The 16,778-nt window shown below is 53.7% G+C and overlaps 1 protein-coding gene across 2 annotated transcripts in view; it reads right to left on the bottom strand.

The window, feature by feature from the left end:
* Window positions 1-16,778, bottom strand: part of LOC144945594 (5'-nucleotidase domain-containing protein 3-like) — a 71,506-nt gene that overhangs the window by 39,423 nt on the left and 15,305 nt on the right. For both annotated transcript variants that reach the window (XM_078874086.1, XM_078874084.1), the window contains exons 2-3: window positions 5,776-5,960; window positions 3,020-3,094 (exon numbers count right to left, since the gene is read on the bottom strand). In XM_078874086.1, coding sequence (XP_078730212.1) covers window positions 3,020-3,094; window positions 5,776-5,960 — 260 coding nt within the window. The remainder of the gene's footprint in view (window positions 1-3,019; window positions 3,095-5,775; window positions 5,961-16,778) is intronic.

The raw sequence follows: 16,778 nt of genomic DNA, 5'->3' as shown, positions 1-16,778 counted from the left end.
CATGTGTTCGCACGCAAAGACATGTGTTCACACACAGAGACATGTGTTCACACGCAGAGACATGTGTTCACACGCAGAGACATGTGTTCACACACAGAGACATGTGTTCACACACAGAGACATGTGTTCACACGCAGAGACATGTGTTCACACGCAGAGACATGTGTTCACACGCAGACACACGTGTTCACACACAGAGACACGTGTTCGCACGCAGAGACACGTGTTCACACACAGAGACATGTGTTCACACACAGAGACATGTGTTCGCACACAGAGACATGTGTTCACACGCAGAGACATGCGTTCACACGCAGAGACATGCGTTCATACACAGAGACATGTGTTCACACACAGAGACACGTGTTCACACGCAGAGACATGTGTTCACACGCAGAGACATGCGTTCCCACACAGAGACATGCGTTCACACGCAGAGACATGTGTTCACACACAGAGACACGTGTTCACACAAAGAGACACGTGTTCACACACAGAGACACGTGTTCACACGCAGAGACATGCGTTCACACGCAGAGACATGCCTTCACATACAGAGACATGTGTTCGCACACAGAGACATGCGTTCACACGCAGAGACATGCGTTCGCACGCAGAGACATGCGTTCGCACGCAGAGACATGCGTTCGCACGCAGAGACATGCGTTCGCACGCAGAGACATGCGTTCGCACGCAGAGACATGTGTTCACACACAGAGACACGTGTTCACACGCAGAGACACGTGTTCACACACAGAGACATGTGTTCACACACAGAGACATGTGTTCACACACAGAGACACGTGTTCACACACAGAGACATGTGTTCACACACAGAGACATGCGTTCACACACAGAGACATGTGTTCACACGCAGAGACATGTGTTCACACGCAGAGACACGTGTTCACACACAGAGACATGTGTTCACACGCAGAGACACGTGTTCACACACAGAGACATGTGTTCACACACAGAGACATGTGTTCACACGCAGAGACACGTGTTCACACACAGAGACACGTGTTCACACACAGAGACATGTGTTCAAACGCAGAGACATGTGTTTACACGCAGAGACATGTGTTCACACGCAGAGACATGTGTTTACACGCAGAGACATGTTTTTACACGCAGAGACATGTGTTTACACGCAGAGACATGTGTTTACACGCAGAGACATGTGTTTACACGCAGAGACATGTGTTTACACGCAGAGACATGTGTTCGCACGCAGAGACATGTGTTCGCACACAGAGACATGCGTTCACACGCAGAGACATGCGTTCACACGCAGAGACATGCGTTCACACGCAGAGACATGTGTTCGCACGCAGAGACATGCGTTCACACGCAGAGACATGTGTTCACACACAAAGACACGTGTTCACACGCAGAGACACGCGTTCACACACAGAGACATGCGTTCACACGCAGAGACATGCGTTCACACACAGAGACATGTGTTCACACACAGAGACACGTGTACACACACAGAGACACGTGTTCACACACAGAGACATGTGTTCACACAAAGAGACACGTGTTCACACACAGAGACATGTGTTCAAACACAGAGACACGTGTTCACACACAGAGACACGTGTTCACACGCAGAGACACGTGTTCACACACAGAGACATGTGTTCAAACACAGAGACATGTGTTCACACACAGAGACATGTGTTCACACACAGAGACACGTGTTCACACGCAGAGACACGTGTTCAAACACAGAGACATGTGTTCACACACAGAGACATGTGTTCAAACACAGAGACATGTGTTCACACACAGAGACATGTGTTCACACACAGAGACATGTGTTCAAACACAGAGACATGTGTTCACACACAGAGACATGTGTTCACACGCAGAGACATGTGTTCACACACAGAGACATGTGTTTGCACGCAGAGACATGTGTTCGCACGCAGAGACATGTGTTCACACACAGAGACACGTGTTTGCACACAGAGACATGTGTTCACACACAGAGACATGTGTTCACACACAGAGACATGCGTTCACACACAGAGACATGTGTTCACACACAGAGACATGCGTTCACACACAGAGACACGTGTTTGCACACAGAGACATGTGTTCACACACAGAGACATGTGTTCACACACAGAGACATGCGTTCACACACAGAGACATGTGTTCGCACACAGAGACATGCGTTCACACACAGAGACACGTGTTTGCACACAGAGACATGTGTTCACACACAGAGACATGTGTTCACACACAGAGACATGCGTTCACACACAGAGACATGTGTTCACACACAGAGACATGTGTTCACACACAGAGACATGTGTTCACACGCAGAGACATGTGTTCACACACAGAGACATGCGTTCACACACAGAGACATGTGTTCACACACAGAGACATGCGTTCACACACAGAGACATGCGTTCACACACAGAGACATGTGTTCACACACAGAGACATGTGTTCACACACAGAGACATGTGTTCACACACAGAGACATGCGTTCACACACAGAGACATGTGTTCACACACAGAGACATGCGTTCACACACAGAGACATGTGTTCACACACAGAGACATGTGTTCACACACAGAGACATGTGTTCACACGCAGAGACATGTGTTCACACACAGAGACATGCGTTCACACACAGAGACATGTGTTCACACACAGAGACATGTGTTCACACGCAGAGACATGCGTTCACACGCAGAGACATGCGTTCACACACAGAGACATGTGTTCACACACAGAGACATGTATTCACACACAGAGACATGTGTTCACACGCAGAGACATGTGTTCACACGCAGAGACATGTGTTCACACACAGAGACATGTGTTCACACACAGAGACATGTGTTCACACACAGAGACATGTGTTCACATACAGAGACATGTGTTCACACACAGAGACATGTGTTCACACACAGAGACATGTGTTCACACACAGAGACATGTGTTTGCACACAGAAACAGCTGCGTCAAGATGTCAACGAGTCCAGATCTCCGTACCTTCTGGACATCGTAGTGAAGGCCCCTGATGGCAAAGCCCGGCAAATATGTGTAGGCACGCAGCTCCTCTGGGTACTGCAGACAGACAAATTATACAGATCACAGAGATCACAGAGATCATACAGATCGCACAGATCATACAGAGATCATACAGAGATCATACAGATCACACAGATCACACACAGATCACACAGATCATACACAGATCATACACAGATCACACACAGACACACACAGATCACAGAGATCATACAGATCACACACAGATCACACACAGATCACAGATATCACACACATATCATACAGATCATACACAGATCACACACAGACACACACAGATCACAGAGATCATACAGATCACACACAGATCACACACAGATCACAGAGATCATACAGATCACACACAGATCACACACAGATCACAGATATCACACACAGATCATACAGATCATACAGATCACACAGACACACAGATCACAGAGATCATACAGATCACACACAGATCACACAGAGATCATACAGATCACACAAATCACACAGATCATACAGATCACACAGATCACACACAGATCACACACAGATCATACAGACACACAGATCACACACAGATCATACACAGATCATACACAGACCATACACAGACCATACACAGATCACACACAGATCACAGAGATCATACAGACACACAGATCATACACAGATCATACACAGATCATACACAGATCACACACAGATCACACACAGATCACAGAGATCACACAGATCGCACAGATCACACACAGATCACACACAGATCATACAGACACACAGATCATACAGACACACAGATCACACACAGATCACACAGATCATACAGATCATACAGACACACAGATCATACAGATACAGAGATCATACAGATCACACAGATCATACAGACACACAGATCATACAGATCACACACAGATCATACAGACACACAGATCATACAGATACAGAGATCACACAGATACAGAGATCACACACAGATCACACACAGATCACACAGACAGACAGATCACACAGACCACATGGATCCCCGTGTAGCCCCCCTGCCTGTTGAGGCCAGCAGTGTTAGTGAGCACCTATTAAGGCCGACCCGGCACACAACGGGGTCGTGCAATCTAAACTAAACTATTCTTACCAGGTCAGGCCCATTGAGCTATGTCGCGCTTTTTCCAGAAGCGACCTGGCCATCACAAACGATGGCCCAACCCAGCGGCTCATCGTCGTCGTCATCGTCGTCATCGTCATCGTCGTCATCGTCATCATAGTCGTCATCATCATCATCATCGTCATCGTCATCATCGTCATCATTGTCATCGTCGTCATCATCGTCATCGTCGTCATCATCGTCATCATCGTCGTCATCGTCATCATTGTCATCATCGTCATCATCGTCGTCGTCGTCATCGTCGTCATCGTCGTCATCATCATCATCGTCGTCATCGTCGTCATCGTCATCATCGTCATCGTCGTCATAGTCGTCATCATCATCATCGTCGTCATCGTCGTCATCATCATCATCGTCGTCATCGTCGTCATCATCATCGTCATCATCGTCATCGTCGTCATCGTCGTCATCATCGTCATCGTCGTCATCATCGTCATCATCGTCGTCATCGTCGTCATCATCATCATCGTCGTCATCGTCGTCATCATCATCGTCATCATCGTCATCGTCGTCATCGTCGTCATCATCGTCATCGTCGTCATCATCGTCATCATCGTCGTCATCGTCGTCATCGTCATCATCGTCATCATCGTCATCATCATCATCGTCGTCGTCGTCATCGTAAAAATGTATAGCAGCAGCCAAATACTCTGAACGCGTGGTGACGTCGACTATAAACATGGAGGGAAAAAGAGATAAAGCCACACGACCACGGGGAGAGAGACATGCAAACTCCAAATATACAGCAGCAGGCGTCAGGGTCGGGATCGAACCCACGACCTCCTGTACACCAGACGAGGTCGTTGACATCTCACCAGTGGCGCCAACAGCTCCCGGCCGCTTTTGTCTCTAAATGTCTTAATTTGGATAAGAGAGTGAGTGTGTGAACGACTGGATGAGAGAGTGAGTGAGTGTGTGAGTGACTGGATGAGAGAGTGAGTGTGTGTGTGAGCAACTGGATAAGAGAGTGAGTGAGTGTGTGAGCGAGCAAGTCAGCGAGTGAGTGAGTAGGTGAGTGATTGGATGAGAATGCGAGCGAGTGGGTGGGTGAGCGACTGGATGAGTGAGTGATTCGGTGAATGACTTAATGAGTGAGTGGGTGAGTGACTGGATTAGAGTGCGCGCGAGTGGGTGGGTGAGCGACGAGATGAGTGAGTGAGTGGGTGCGTGAGTGAGTGAGCGAGTGACTTGATGAGAAAGAGGGGGAGCGAGTGAGCGAGTGAGTGTGTGAGCGAAGTGAGCGAGTGGGCGAGTGGACGAGTGAGCGAGTGAGCGAGTGAGTGAGTGAACGAGTGAGCGAGTGACTGGATGAGAAAGAGGGTGAGCGAGTGAGCGAGTGAGCGAGCGAGTGGGCGAGTGAGCGAGCGAGTGGGCGAGTGAGCGAGCGAGCGAGCGAGTGGGCGAGTGAGCGAGCGAGTGGGCGAGTGAGCGAGCGAGTGGGCGAGTGAGCGAGTGGGCGAGCCACTGGATGAGAGAGTCAACTGATCGAGCCGGTGGGGTGAGCGACCGGATGAGCGAGCGAGCGAGTCAGCGAGCGAGCGCGCGAGAAATCCAAGGGCCCCACCTTGTACTCGGACAGCAGGATGTCGAGGGCCGTGCTGAAGATCTTGGCGTGCAGCTCGTTGGAGTAGAAGGCGAGCGTGTAGTCGTAGTCGAAGCCGTACACCTGCACGCTCGCCAGGCTCAGCTCGTTGTTGGCGAAGATGGAGGACGCGCTTTGGGCTTGGCAGATCGTGGGGGGCACCATCTCTGTGTTTGTGGGGGGAAAGAGGGGGGGGGGGGCGGAGGGAGGTCAGGGGTCAAAGAGTCGGCTAAGAACGCCTGTAAAATCGGCCCGCGCGTTTGGGGATTGCCCAGTGTCACCGGGAGAAGGCGGTACGGCAAAGTGCAGGATGAGATCTCCAGCCATAAGCCTCGCAAATCGGCACGCACATCACCGTACCGCATTCTCATGATGCGTACAATAAGCGTGCGCATGACGCAGCGTCATACCGCCTGTCAACCCACACGCCGTTCAACCGTCTCTCACAAACTTGACGTTCTCACGAGACCCCCCCCCCCCACAACGTCGTCGCAACCTTCGCACAACGCACACGCTGGTGGGGGGGCGGTGGGGGGGGCGGTGGGGGTCAAAGTGCGCGCGGTGAAAACCGGAGGAGGGGGAGTTCGTCCACTCGCTTATCCGCTCACCCGCTCACCCTCTTTGTCATCCAGTCACTTGCTCGCTCACCCGCTCACCCGCTCACCCTCTTTCTCATCCAGTCACTCGCTCACCCACTCACCCTCTTTCTCATCCAGTCACTCGCTCACCCGCTCACCCTCTTTCTCATCCAGTCACTCGCTCACCCGCTCACCCTCTTTCTCATCCAGTCACTCGCTCGCTCACTCATGCACCCACTCACTCATCTCGTCGCTCACCCACCCACTCGCGCGCATTCTCATCCAATCACTCACCTACTCACTCACTTGCTGACTTGCTCGCTCACACACTCACTCACTCACTCTCATCCAGTCGCTCACACACTCACTCACTCTCATCCAGTTGCTCACACACTCACTCACACACTCACTCACTCTCATCCAGTCGCTCACACACTCACTCACACACTCACTCACTCTCATCCAGTCGCTCACACACTCACTCACTCTCATCCAGTTGCTCACACACTCACTCACTCTCATCCAGTTGCTCACACACTCACTCACTCTCATCCAGTCGCTCACACACTCACTCACTCACTCACTCTCATCCAGTCGCTCACACACTCACTCACTCTCATCCAGTCGCTCACACACTCACTCACTCACTCACTCTCATCCAGTCGCTCACACACTCACTCACTCTCATCCAGTCGCTCACACACTCACTCACTCTCATCCAGTCACTCACACACTCACTCACTCTCATCCAGTCGCTCACACACTCACTCACTCTCATCCAGTCGCTCACACACTCACTCACTCTCATCCAGTCGCTCACACACTCACTCACTCTCATCCAGTTGCTCACACACTCACTCACTCTCATCCAGTTGCTCACACACTCACTCACTCTCATCCAGTCGCTCACACACTCACTCACTCTCATCCAGTTGCTCACACACTCACTCACTCTCATCCAGTCGCTCACACACTCACTCACTCTCATCCAGTCGCTCACACACTCACACACTCACTCACTCACTCACTCTCATCCAGTTGCTCACTCACTCACTCACTCTCATCCAGTCACTCACACACTCACTCACTCTCATCCAGTCGCTCACACACTCACTCACTCTCATCCAGTCGCTCACACACTCACTCACACACTCACTCACTCTCATCCAGTTGCTCACTCACTCACTCACTCTCATCCAGTTGCTCACTCACTCACTCACTCTCATCCAGTCGCTCACACACTCACTCACTCTCATCCAGTCGCTCACACACTCACTCACACACTCACTCACTCTCATCCAGTTGCTCACTCACTCACTCACTCTCATCCAGTTGCTCACACACTCACTCACTCTCATCCAGTTGCTCACTCACTCACTCTCATCCAGTTGCTCACACACTCACTCACTCTCATCCAGTCGCTCACACACTCACTCACTCTCATCCAGTTGCTCACTCACTCACTCACTCTCATCCAGTTGCTCACACACTCACTCACTCTCATCCAGTCGCTCACACACTCACTCACTCTCATCCAGTTGCTCACTCACTCACTCACTCTCATCCAGTTGCTCACACACTCACTCACTCTCATCCAGTTGCTCACTCACTCTCATCCAGTTGCTCACACACTCACTCACTCTCATCCAGTCGCTCACACACTCACTCACTCTCATCCAGTTGCTCACTCACTCACTCACTCTCATCCAGTTGCTCACACACTCACTCACTCTCATCCAGTCGCTCACACACTCACTCACTCTCATCCAGTTGCTCACTCACTCACTCACTCTCATCCAGTTGCTCACACACTCACTCACTCTCATCCAGTCGCTCACACACTCACTCACTCTCATCCAGTTGCTCACTCACTCACTCACTCACTCTCATCCAGTTGCTCACTCACTCACTCACTCACTCTCATCCAGTCGCTCACACACTCACTCACACACTCACTCACTCTCATCCAGTTGCTCACTCACTCACTCACTCTCATCCAGTTGCTCACTCACTCACTCACTCTCATCCAGTCGCTCACACACTCACTCACTCTCATCCAGTTGCTCACTCACACACTCACTCACTCTCATCGAGTCGCTCACACACTCACTCACACACTCACTCACTCACTCACTCTCATCCAGTCGCTCACACACTCACTCACACACTCACTCACTCTCATCCAGTTGCTCACACACTCACTCACTCACTCTCATCCAGTCGCTCACACACTCACTCACACACTCACTCACTCTCATCCAGTTGCTCACTCACACACTCACTCACTCTCATCCAGTCGCTCACACACTCACTCACACACTCACTCACTCACTCACTCTCATCCAGTCGCTCACACACTCACTCACACACTCACTCACTCTCATCCAGTTGCTCACTCACTCACTCACTCACTCTCATCCAGTTGCTCACTCACTCACTCACTCTCATCCAGTTGCTCACTCACTCACTCACTCTCATCCAGTTGCTCACTCACTCACTCACTCTCATCCAGTCGCTCACACACTCACTCACTCTCATCCAGTTGCTCACTCACACACTCACTCACTCTCATCCAGTCGCTCACACACTCACTCACACACTCACTCACTCACTCACTCTCATCCAGTCGCTCACACACTCACTCACACACTCACTCACTCTCATCCAGTCGCTCACACACTCACTCACTCACTCTCATCCAGTTGCTCACTCACTCACTCACTCTCATCCAGTTGCTCACTCACTCACTCACTCTCATCCAGTCGCTCACACACTCACTCACTCACTCACTCTCATCCAGTCGCTCACTCACTCACTCACTCACTCTCATCCAGTTGCTCACTCACTCACTCACTCTCATCCAGTTGCTCACTCACTCACTCACTCACTCTCATCCAGTTGCTCACTCACTCACTCACTCTCATCCAGTCGCTCACACACTCACTCACTCTCATCCAGTTGCTCACTCACACACTCACTCACTCTCATCCAGTCGCTCACACACTCACTCACACACTCACTCACTCACTCACTCTCATCCAGTCGCTCACACACTCACTCACACACTCACTCACTCTCATCCAGTCGCTCACACACTCACTCACTCACTCTCATCCAGTTGCTCACTCACTCACTCACTCTCATCCAGTTGCTCACTCACTCACTCACTCTCATCCAGTCGCTCACACACTCACTCACTCACTCACTCTCATCCAGTCGCTCACTCACTCACTCACTCACTCTCATCCAGTTGCTCACTCACTCACTCACTCTCATCCAGTTGCTCACTCACTCACTCACACACTCACTCACTCTCATCCAGTCGCTCACACACTCACTCACTCACTCACTCTCATCCAGTCGCTCACACACTCACTCACTCACTCTCATCCAGTCGCTCACACACTCACTCACTCTCATCCAGTTGCTCACTCACTCACTCACTCACTCTCATCCAGTTGCTCACTCACTCACTCACTCTCATCCAGTTGCTCACTCACTCACTCACTCTCATCCAGTCGCTCACTCACTCACTCACACACTCACTCACTCTCATCCAGTTGCTCACTCACTCACTCACTCACTCACTCTCATCCAGTTGCTCACTCACTCACTCACTCTCATCCAGTCGCTCACACACTCACTCACTCTCATCCAGTTGCTCACTCACACACTCACTCACTCTCATCCAGTCGCTCACACACTCACTCACACACTCACTCACTCACTCACTCTCATCCAGTCGCTCACACACTCACTCACACACTCACTCACTCTCATCCAGTTGCTCACACACTCACTCACTCACTCTCATCCAGTCGCTCACACACTCACTCACACACTCACACACTCACTCACTCTCATCCAGTTGCTCACTCACTCACTCACTCTCATCCAGTTGCTCACTCACTCACTCACTCTCATCCAGTTGCTCACTCACTCACTCACTCTCATCCAGTTGCTCACTCACTCACTCACTCTCATCCAGTCGCTCACACACTCACTCACTCTCATCCAGTCGCTCACACACTCACTCACACACTCACTCACTCTCATCCAGTCGCTCACACACTCACTCACACACTCACTCACTCTCATCCAGTCGCTCACTCACTCACTCACACACTCACTCACTCACTCTCATCCAGTTGCTCACACACTCACTCACACACACTCACTCACTCTCTCATCCAGTTGCTCACACACTCACTCACACACTCACTCACTCTCTAATCCAGTCACTCACCCACTCAACAACCGCGAAGAGGAAACTCATCGCGCGACCAACAACAACAACAACAACAAAACCGGGATCGCGACAATAACTCACGGAATCGCCGAAGAGGGAAAATCGGTGCGGCGGGCGGGGTGGGTTGGGACAAAGGTCACGGTAATTCTTGTGTAACAGCTCCTGTTTTGGCAGCGCCCAAAGTGATTGTTCTCCGGCAGGTTACAACAAGACTGCCGCCTTCCCTTCCTGGACGCTGCTCCGATCAAAACTAAACACAAAACAATCGATGCCGGCGTGTTCGAACCCCGGCCAGCCGCTCGCTCGCTCGCTCGCTCGTGCCGCGTCTCCCACGGCGACGGTGCCGGCCGCGCCGTCGGTCCAGGAACGCGAGCAAGCCAAATCGTCGCGGCGACGGCGGCTGGGAGGAGCGCGGTGGGGGGCGGTGGTGGCGGTGGTGGCGGTGGTGGCGGTGGTGGGGGGCAGGGAGCGGTGGTGGCGGTGGTGGCGGCGGTGGTGGCGGTGGTGGCGGTGGTGGCGGTGATGGGGGGCAGGGAGCGGTGGTGGCGGTGGTGGCGGTGGTGGTGGTGGTGGCGGTGGTGGTGGCGGTGGTGGCGATGGTGGGGGGCAGGGAGCGGTGGTGGCGGTGGTGGCGGTGGTGGCGGTGGTGGGGGGCAGGGATGGTGGGGGGCAGGGAGCGGTGGTGGCGGTGGTGGCGGTGGTGGGGGGCAAAGAGCGGTTGTGGTGGTGGTGGCGGCGGCGGGGGGCAGGGAGCGGTGGTGGCGGTGGTGGCGGTTGTGGCGGTGGTGGCGGTGGTGGCGGTGGTGGGGGGCAAGGAGCGGTGGTGGTGGTGGTGGCGGTGGTGGCGGTGGTAGCGGTGGTGGGGGGCAGGGAGCGGTGGTGGGGGTGGTGGCGGTGGTGGTGGGGGGCAGGGAGCGGTGGTGGCGGTGGTGGCGGTGGTGGGGGTGGTGGCGGTGGTGGGGGTGGTGGCGGTGGTGGCGGTGGTGGGGGGCAGGGAGCGGTGGTGGCGGTGGTGGTGGGGGGCAGGGAGCGGTGGTGGTGGCGGTGGTGGCGGTGGTGGCGGTGGTGGGGGGCAGGGAGCGGTGGTGGCGGTGGTGGCGGTGGTGGGGGGCAGGGAGCGGTGGTGGCGGTGGTGGCGGTGGTGGCGGTGGTGGGGGTGGTGGCGGTGGTGGGGGGCAGGGAGCGGCGGTGGTGGCGGTGGTGGCGGTGGTGGCGGTGGTGGGGGGCAGGGAGCGGGGGGGGGGGGGTTGGTGGTGGTGGGAATGTGAATCGGACCCTCTCGTCCGATTTACGTCGCCAGAAGTCGCAAGGCCAATCCACCGCGCTGTTTTTGGTCCTGACAATGAAAATACACTATGAGACCTCCCCTTTACCAGTGGCAAAATATAGTAGTAGGTTTTTACCCTTTCAACTGGTACAAAAACTGACACCTTTATACAAGGCATCATGTTTGCAATAACCACAACACAAGCAGTCAAAATGCAAACAAAAAGAAACAACTCTGAAGTATAGTACTATAGTAATAGAGCAAGTGCAGAATCACTGAACCAGCTTGACAACATTTAGAGCGGGCCCTTGAAAGTGCGGGGCCCATAGCTACTACACGTGTAGCTACTTGTGATACTGGGATCATCCGGCACTGCCCCCACCGCCGCCTCCCCCCCCCCTTTCCCTTTACTTTTACTTTTGTTCCTTTCCCCCTTGCCTTCCTCTTTCACCCCCCTGCCCCCCCTCCCTCCCCCCCGTGTAATAAAAATCCGTCGGCTCACGCTCGCCCGACTACTAGGAGGCGTGGGGGGGGGGCGGTGAGCCCCAATCGTCGTCACCTTCCCCACACCCAGGAGCAAGGGAATTCGGCCTTTGGTCGTCCGCGGAATTTCTGTACCCCCCCCCCCGCTCCCTCCCTCGTTACAGGTTCGTGCCTTTTACTAGGCTCTTGTCAATAAAATGTTTACATTTTTTAATATACAGAGAGACGACGACGACGAAGATGTTGACGACGACGACGAAGATGTTGACGACGACGATGATGATGATGATGACGATGTTGACGACGACAATGATGACGATGATGATGACGACGATGATGACGATGATGACGACGACGATGATGTTGACGACGACGATGATGTTGACGACGACGATGATGACGATGATGATGACGACGATGATGATGACGATAATGTTGACGACAATGATGATGATGACGTTGACGACGACGACGATGATGACGGACTGCGCGCAAGCGGCGTAGGTTAATTGCTCGGGGCGCCGGGTGCGTCGAAGCCAGCGCCGGGGGCAGGTTCCCAGCCCGTGTCGCTGAGCGTTTCATTGGTGGCACGTCGATTCTTTTGATTTTTCCCCGCGGCCCCCGCACGCACGTACAGTGCGTAGCAGCCAAATGTCACGTCGCCAAAGACTTGGCGGCGAAGATCAAATTCCAAGTTCTAACACCACACCCCCACCACCACCACCCACCCCCACCACCCCCCCCACACTTTTTGATCAATGTCGCCAGCTTTCCCGCAGTCAAGAGCGACGAAAACTTCACGTCGAAGTCTTCGCCGGCGGTGGATCGTCTTTTTGCCGGCGTCAGCGGGCACCCCCCGTGCGTCACGAACCACACGGCCAGACGGGTGCAGGTGCCAGCCTGCCATTGGTTGCTCTTCCCAGCGATTAGGGGGCCGTCCATAAATGACGTCACGTGATTTTGGACGATTTTTGCCCCCCCCCCTTCCCCCCCTTGTCACACGGCGTCACAAAAAGCCAGACCCCCCCCCCCTCTCAAAGATGACGTCACAAAGCTCTGCCCCCCCCCCCCCAAAAAAAAATAAAACATGCTTCAGATCGCTTTAAACTATTGTCGTTGTAGTGCGTATTTAATGTGGCGCTGCACTCTGATGTTGTAGGAGAAAACATTAAAGTCTATTTAATTAAATTTCGATTTAAAGCTTTCGTGACTGCAGGGATTCATCTTCTTGGTTCTTTCGGTAAAGTCACGTAGAATGGAAATAATAAAATAATAAACATTTATTAAGTAGAACGTGTTGTCTATATTTATTTTAAAGTTGCGCATTTTGACGTGACGTCACATTTATTAAACCCCCTCCCCCCTCGTCACACATCGTCACAAATGTCTGACACCCCCCCCCCCCCTCTAGGTGCGTGACGTCATTTATGGACGGCCCCTTAGCATGGTTGGCTAAGGTGCATTGCGAAAGACTTTCAGCGTACTTAGCAGAAGGACTTCTGGCTGAACACACTTAAAGGGCATCTCCCAAGACATGGGCCATTTACGCCTTTCATCAACGTGGGGAGTGTTTTTTTGTCCCCCCCAATCGGAGAAGTCCCTAATAGTAGCGCAACTTTACACTCAAGCTTTGCTTCTTACAGAGAGCTCGTGCATAAAAGCTCTCTCTTACACCCGAGTAAAAACATTTGGTAATCTAAAGTCACAGGCGAGTCGCCGCTCAAATGGACATCTAAACGGCACTCATCCCGCCCCCCCCCCCCCCTGTGTATAGCCCCGAGCCAGCGGTGGAAATTCCACATTACTATGGCGAGGGTCGAGGGTGGCGAAGGGTCAGTGGGGACGGGGCAGTCTATCCAAAGCACAACCGCCTACAACTCTCTCAAAACCAAATCGCAGCTCCCGACGGCCGAACCGCCCGGCCGCGTGGGCCGGTCAACAAACATCGGCGCGCCGCTCAACTCCGGCCGGCGGGGTTGGAAGGCGGCGACCGCCACCGCCGGCGTGCGAAACACCACCACCGGCGAGCGACCCACCACCGCCGGCGTGAGACCCACCGCCACCGGCGTGCGACCCACCGCCGCCAGCGTGGGACCCGCCACCACCGGCGTGGGACCCACCACCGCCGGCGTGCGACCCGCCACCGCCGGCGGTTCACAGCGGCCGTGGCCGTGCCGAGCGCCCTCGCTTCGGCGGTTGCGAGGGCCGTTCTCGTGCACGCTCAGGGGGCCCGTGCGGTAAATATAGCCGGTGCCGGTGGCGGTGGCAGTGGCTGCTCTTGCTCGGGTTACAGCGCCCATCGTCGTGGTGGGGGGTGGGTGGGGGGGGATCGCGTCCCGGCGCCCTTTCCATAAAATCGCCGCGGCTAAAACCGTCTCATCCCAGCGCCTCTCCCGCCGGTGCCAACAACAATTATTTTCGTTCTCTCATCGACGGGAGGCGCCGTCGGTGCCGAGGGCGAGTGGGTGCGGGGTGGGGTGGGGCAAGCGAGGTGCCGCTGCCGCCAGCTTCGCTCCGGACGTGTCGGCGGTGATACATTCACCAATTTGTTCGTTTGTTTGGCGATCGCGCGGCGGACGGAGAGTTATTTTTTTCATTTTCAAACCCCCCCGACGTTTTATTTATCGCCTGACAGCAGGTTGCTCAGGTTTTTCCTCTCCGCATTACCACAATTTCTGACATCTATTATCCCGACACTTTTACAAACGTCTGGGCAATCAGTCGCGTTGCTCAATTTTAAAACCGCAGTAGCTCCCGCGATGGGGTTCCAGCAATTATTTTGGCAGGCGGCCGCATTCATCTCGCCGAACGTTGCGCTCACGATGACGTGATATCTCACCGCCCCTTCGCTGACCATCGAACAAAGACGGTCCTCCCCGCTTCGGCGGCCGTCTGGAACGCTCTCCCCTCCGACATTAGGAAGCCACTGGAGCTTTGCACTCTTAAATGTAGACCGAAAACTCATTTCTTCACAGCTGGCTGTGGTGGCTGCGGTGGCGGTGGCGGTGGTAGCGATTAGCGCTGCGCTACGAACACGGCGACCAGAGTCCGATTCGCGCTCATGGCCACCAACACCGGTGATGATTATCTGAACCGGTCGTGGGCCTCCCCGAGGTCGACTCGGTCTCAAATGGGTGCGATGTGTAAACATCGCAGCTCGCGAGACAAAGGTGACCGGGCGTGGTGCCGGGAACCCATGCCCTCGTGTGCCGTGCAGGCCTTCAAAAGGTGCTCGCTTAACAGCACTTGCCCCGAAAGTCTGTTGAGGCTATCCGGGGGATCTTTGTCTTTGGTGGCGGCACACACACGTGTGCGCACACACACACACACACGTGTGCACACACACACACACACACGTGTGCACACACACACACGCACGCGCAACATCGCCACTTGGCAGACAAAGGCGGCCGGGCGTGGTGCCGGCCTTCGCAGGTGCTACTCGCTAACAGCACTTGCCCCGAAAGTCTGTTGAGGCTATCCGGGGGATCTTTGTCTTTGGCGGTGGCGGCACACACACGTGTGCGCGCACACACGTGCGCGTCGTCGCGCGCGTCGCTCCGAGTCTGCGTCGCGTAGCTGCTCACGGAGGAGAGTGCTGGGAGTCACCAAGTCCCAGAGCGGTCTCGGAGTGGACAGATCGGGTGTCCAGATAAACGCCGGGCGCCACGACGCGCCAACAACACGCACACAAGACCACGCCGATCTCAAGAGAGGGGGCGAAATTTTACTCTGCGACTTTACCGAACGTCTGACAGCAGCCAGGCGCCACAAGGGACAAGTCACGCGCCTACAGCGATGTCCTTGCTCCGGAAACTTGTATTGCCAATCTCAAATTAACTAACTACTTGTCTTGCCAATCTCAAATTAAACTAAAGTAAACATTGTGTAAGCCCTCCAACTGAGATATAATATAGTTATTTTTCAGAAGTGACCTGGCTACCACAAATTATAGCTGTGGCTTCTCATCATCATCATCATCACCACAGGGAGAGAGAGACACTCAAACTCCAAATATACAGCAGCAGGCGTCAGGGTCGGAGATCGAACCCACGAACTCCTGCATAGCAGGCGAGGTAGTTAACATCTCATAGCCACCGTGGTGATGATGAGAGAGAGAGAGACACTCAAACTCCAAATATACAGCAGCAGGTGTCAGGGTCGGGGATCGAACCCACGACATCCAGGCGAGGTAGTCAACATCTCGCCGCCCGAACCAACGTGTTCTACTACGAGTTTCCATCTAACGTAAATCTAAATTCCATTGCGCAACACGCGGCCTGCCAACACTTCGCGAAGAACGTGCCCGTTCTAATCAGATCTCAGAGGCGAAACAGATTTGAGGCTGGATTTCAAGTTTCAAGTTTTCAAGTTTCATTGATTAGGTATAGCCCTGTGAGCCATTCGG

This window comes from Lampetra fluviatilis, chromosome 38 (genome assembly GCF_964198595.1).
Source record: "Lampetra fluviatilis chromosome 38, kcLamFluv1.1, whole genome shotgun sequence".
Taxonomy (NCBI): Eukaryota; Metazoa; Chordata; class Hyperoartia; order Petromyzontiformes; family Petromyzontidae; genus Lampetra; species Lampetra fluviatilis.
The sequence above is the reverse complement of the archived record's forward strand: the minus strand, read 5'-3'. Positions and strand labels throughout refer to the sequence as shown.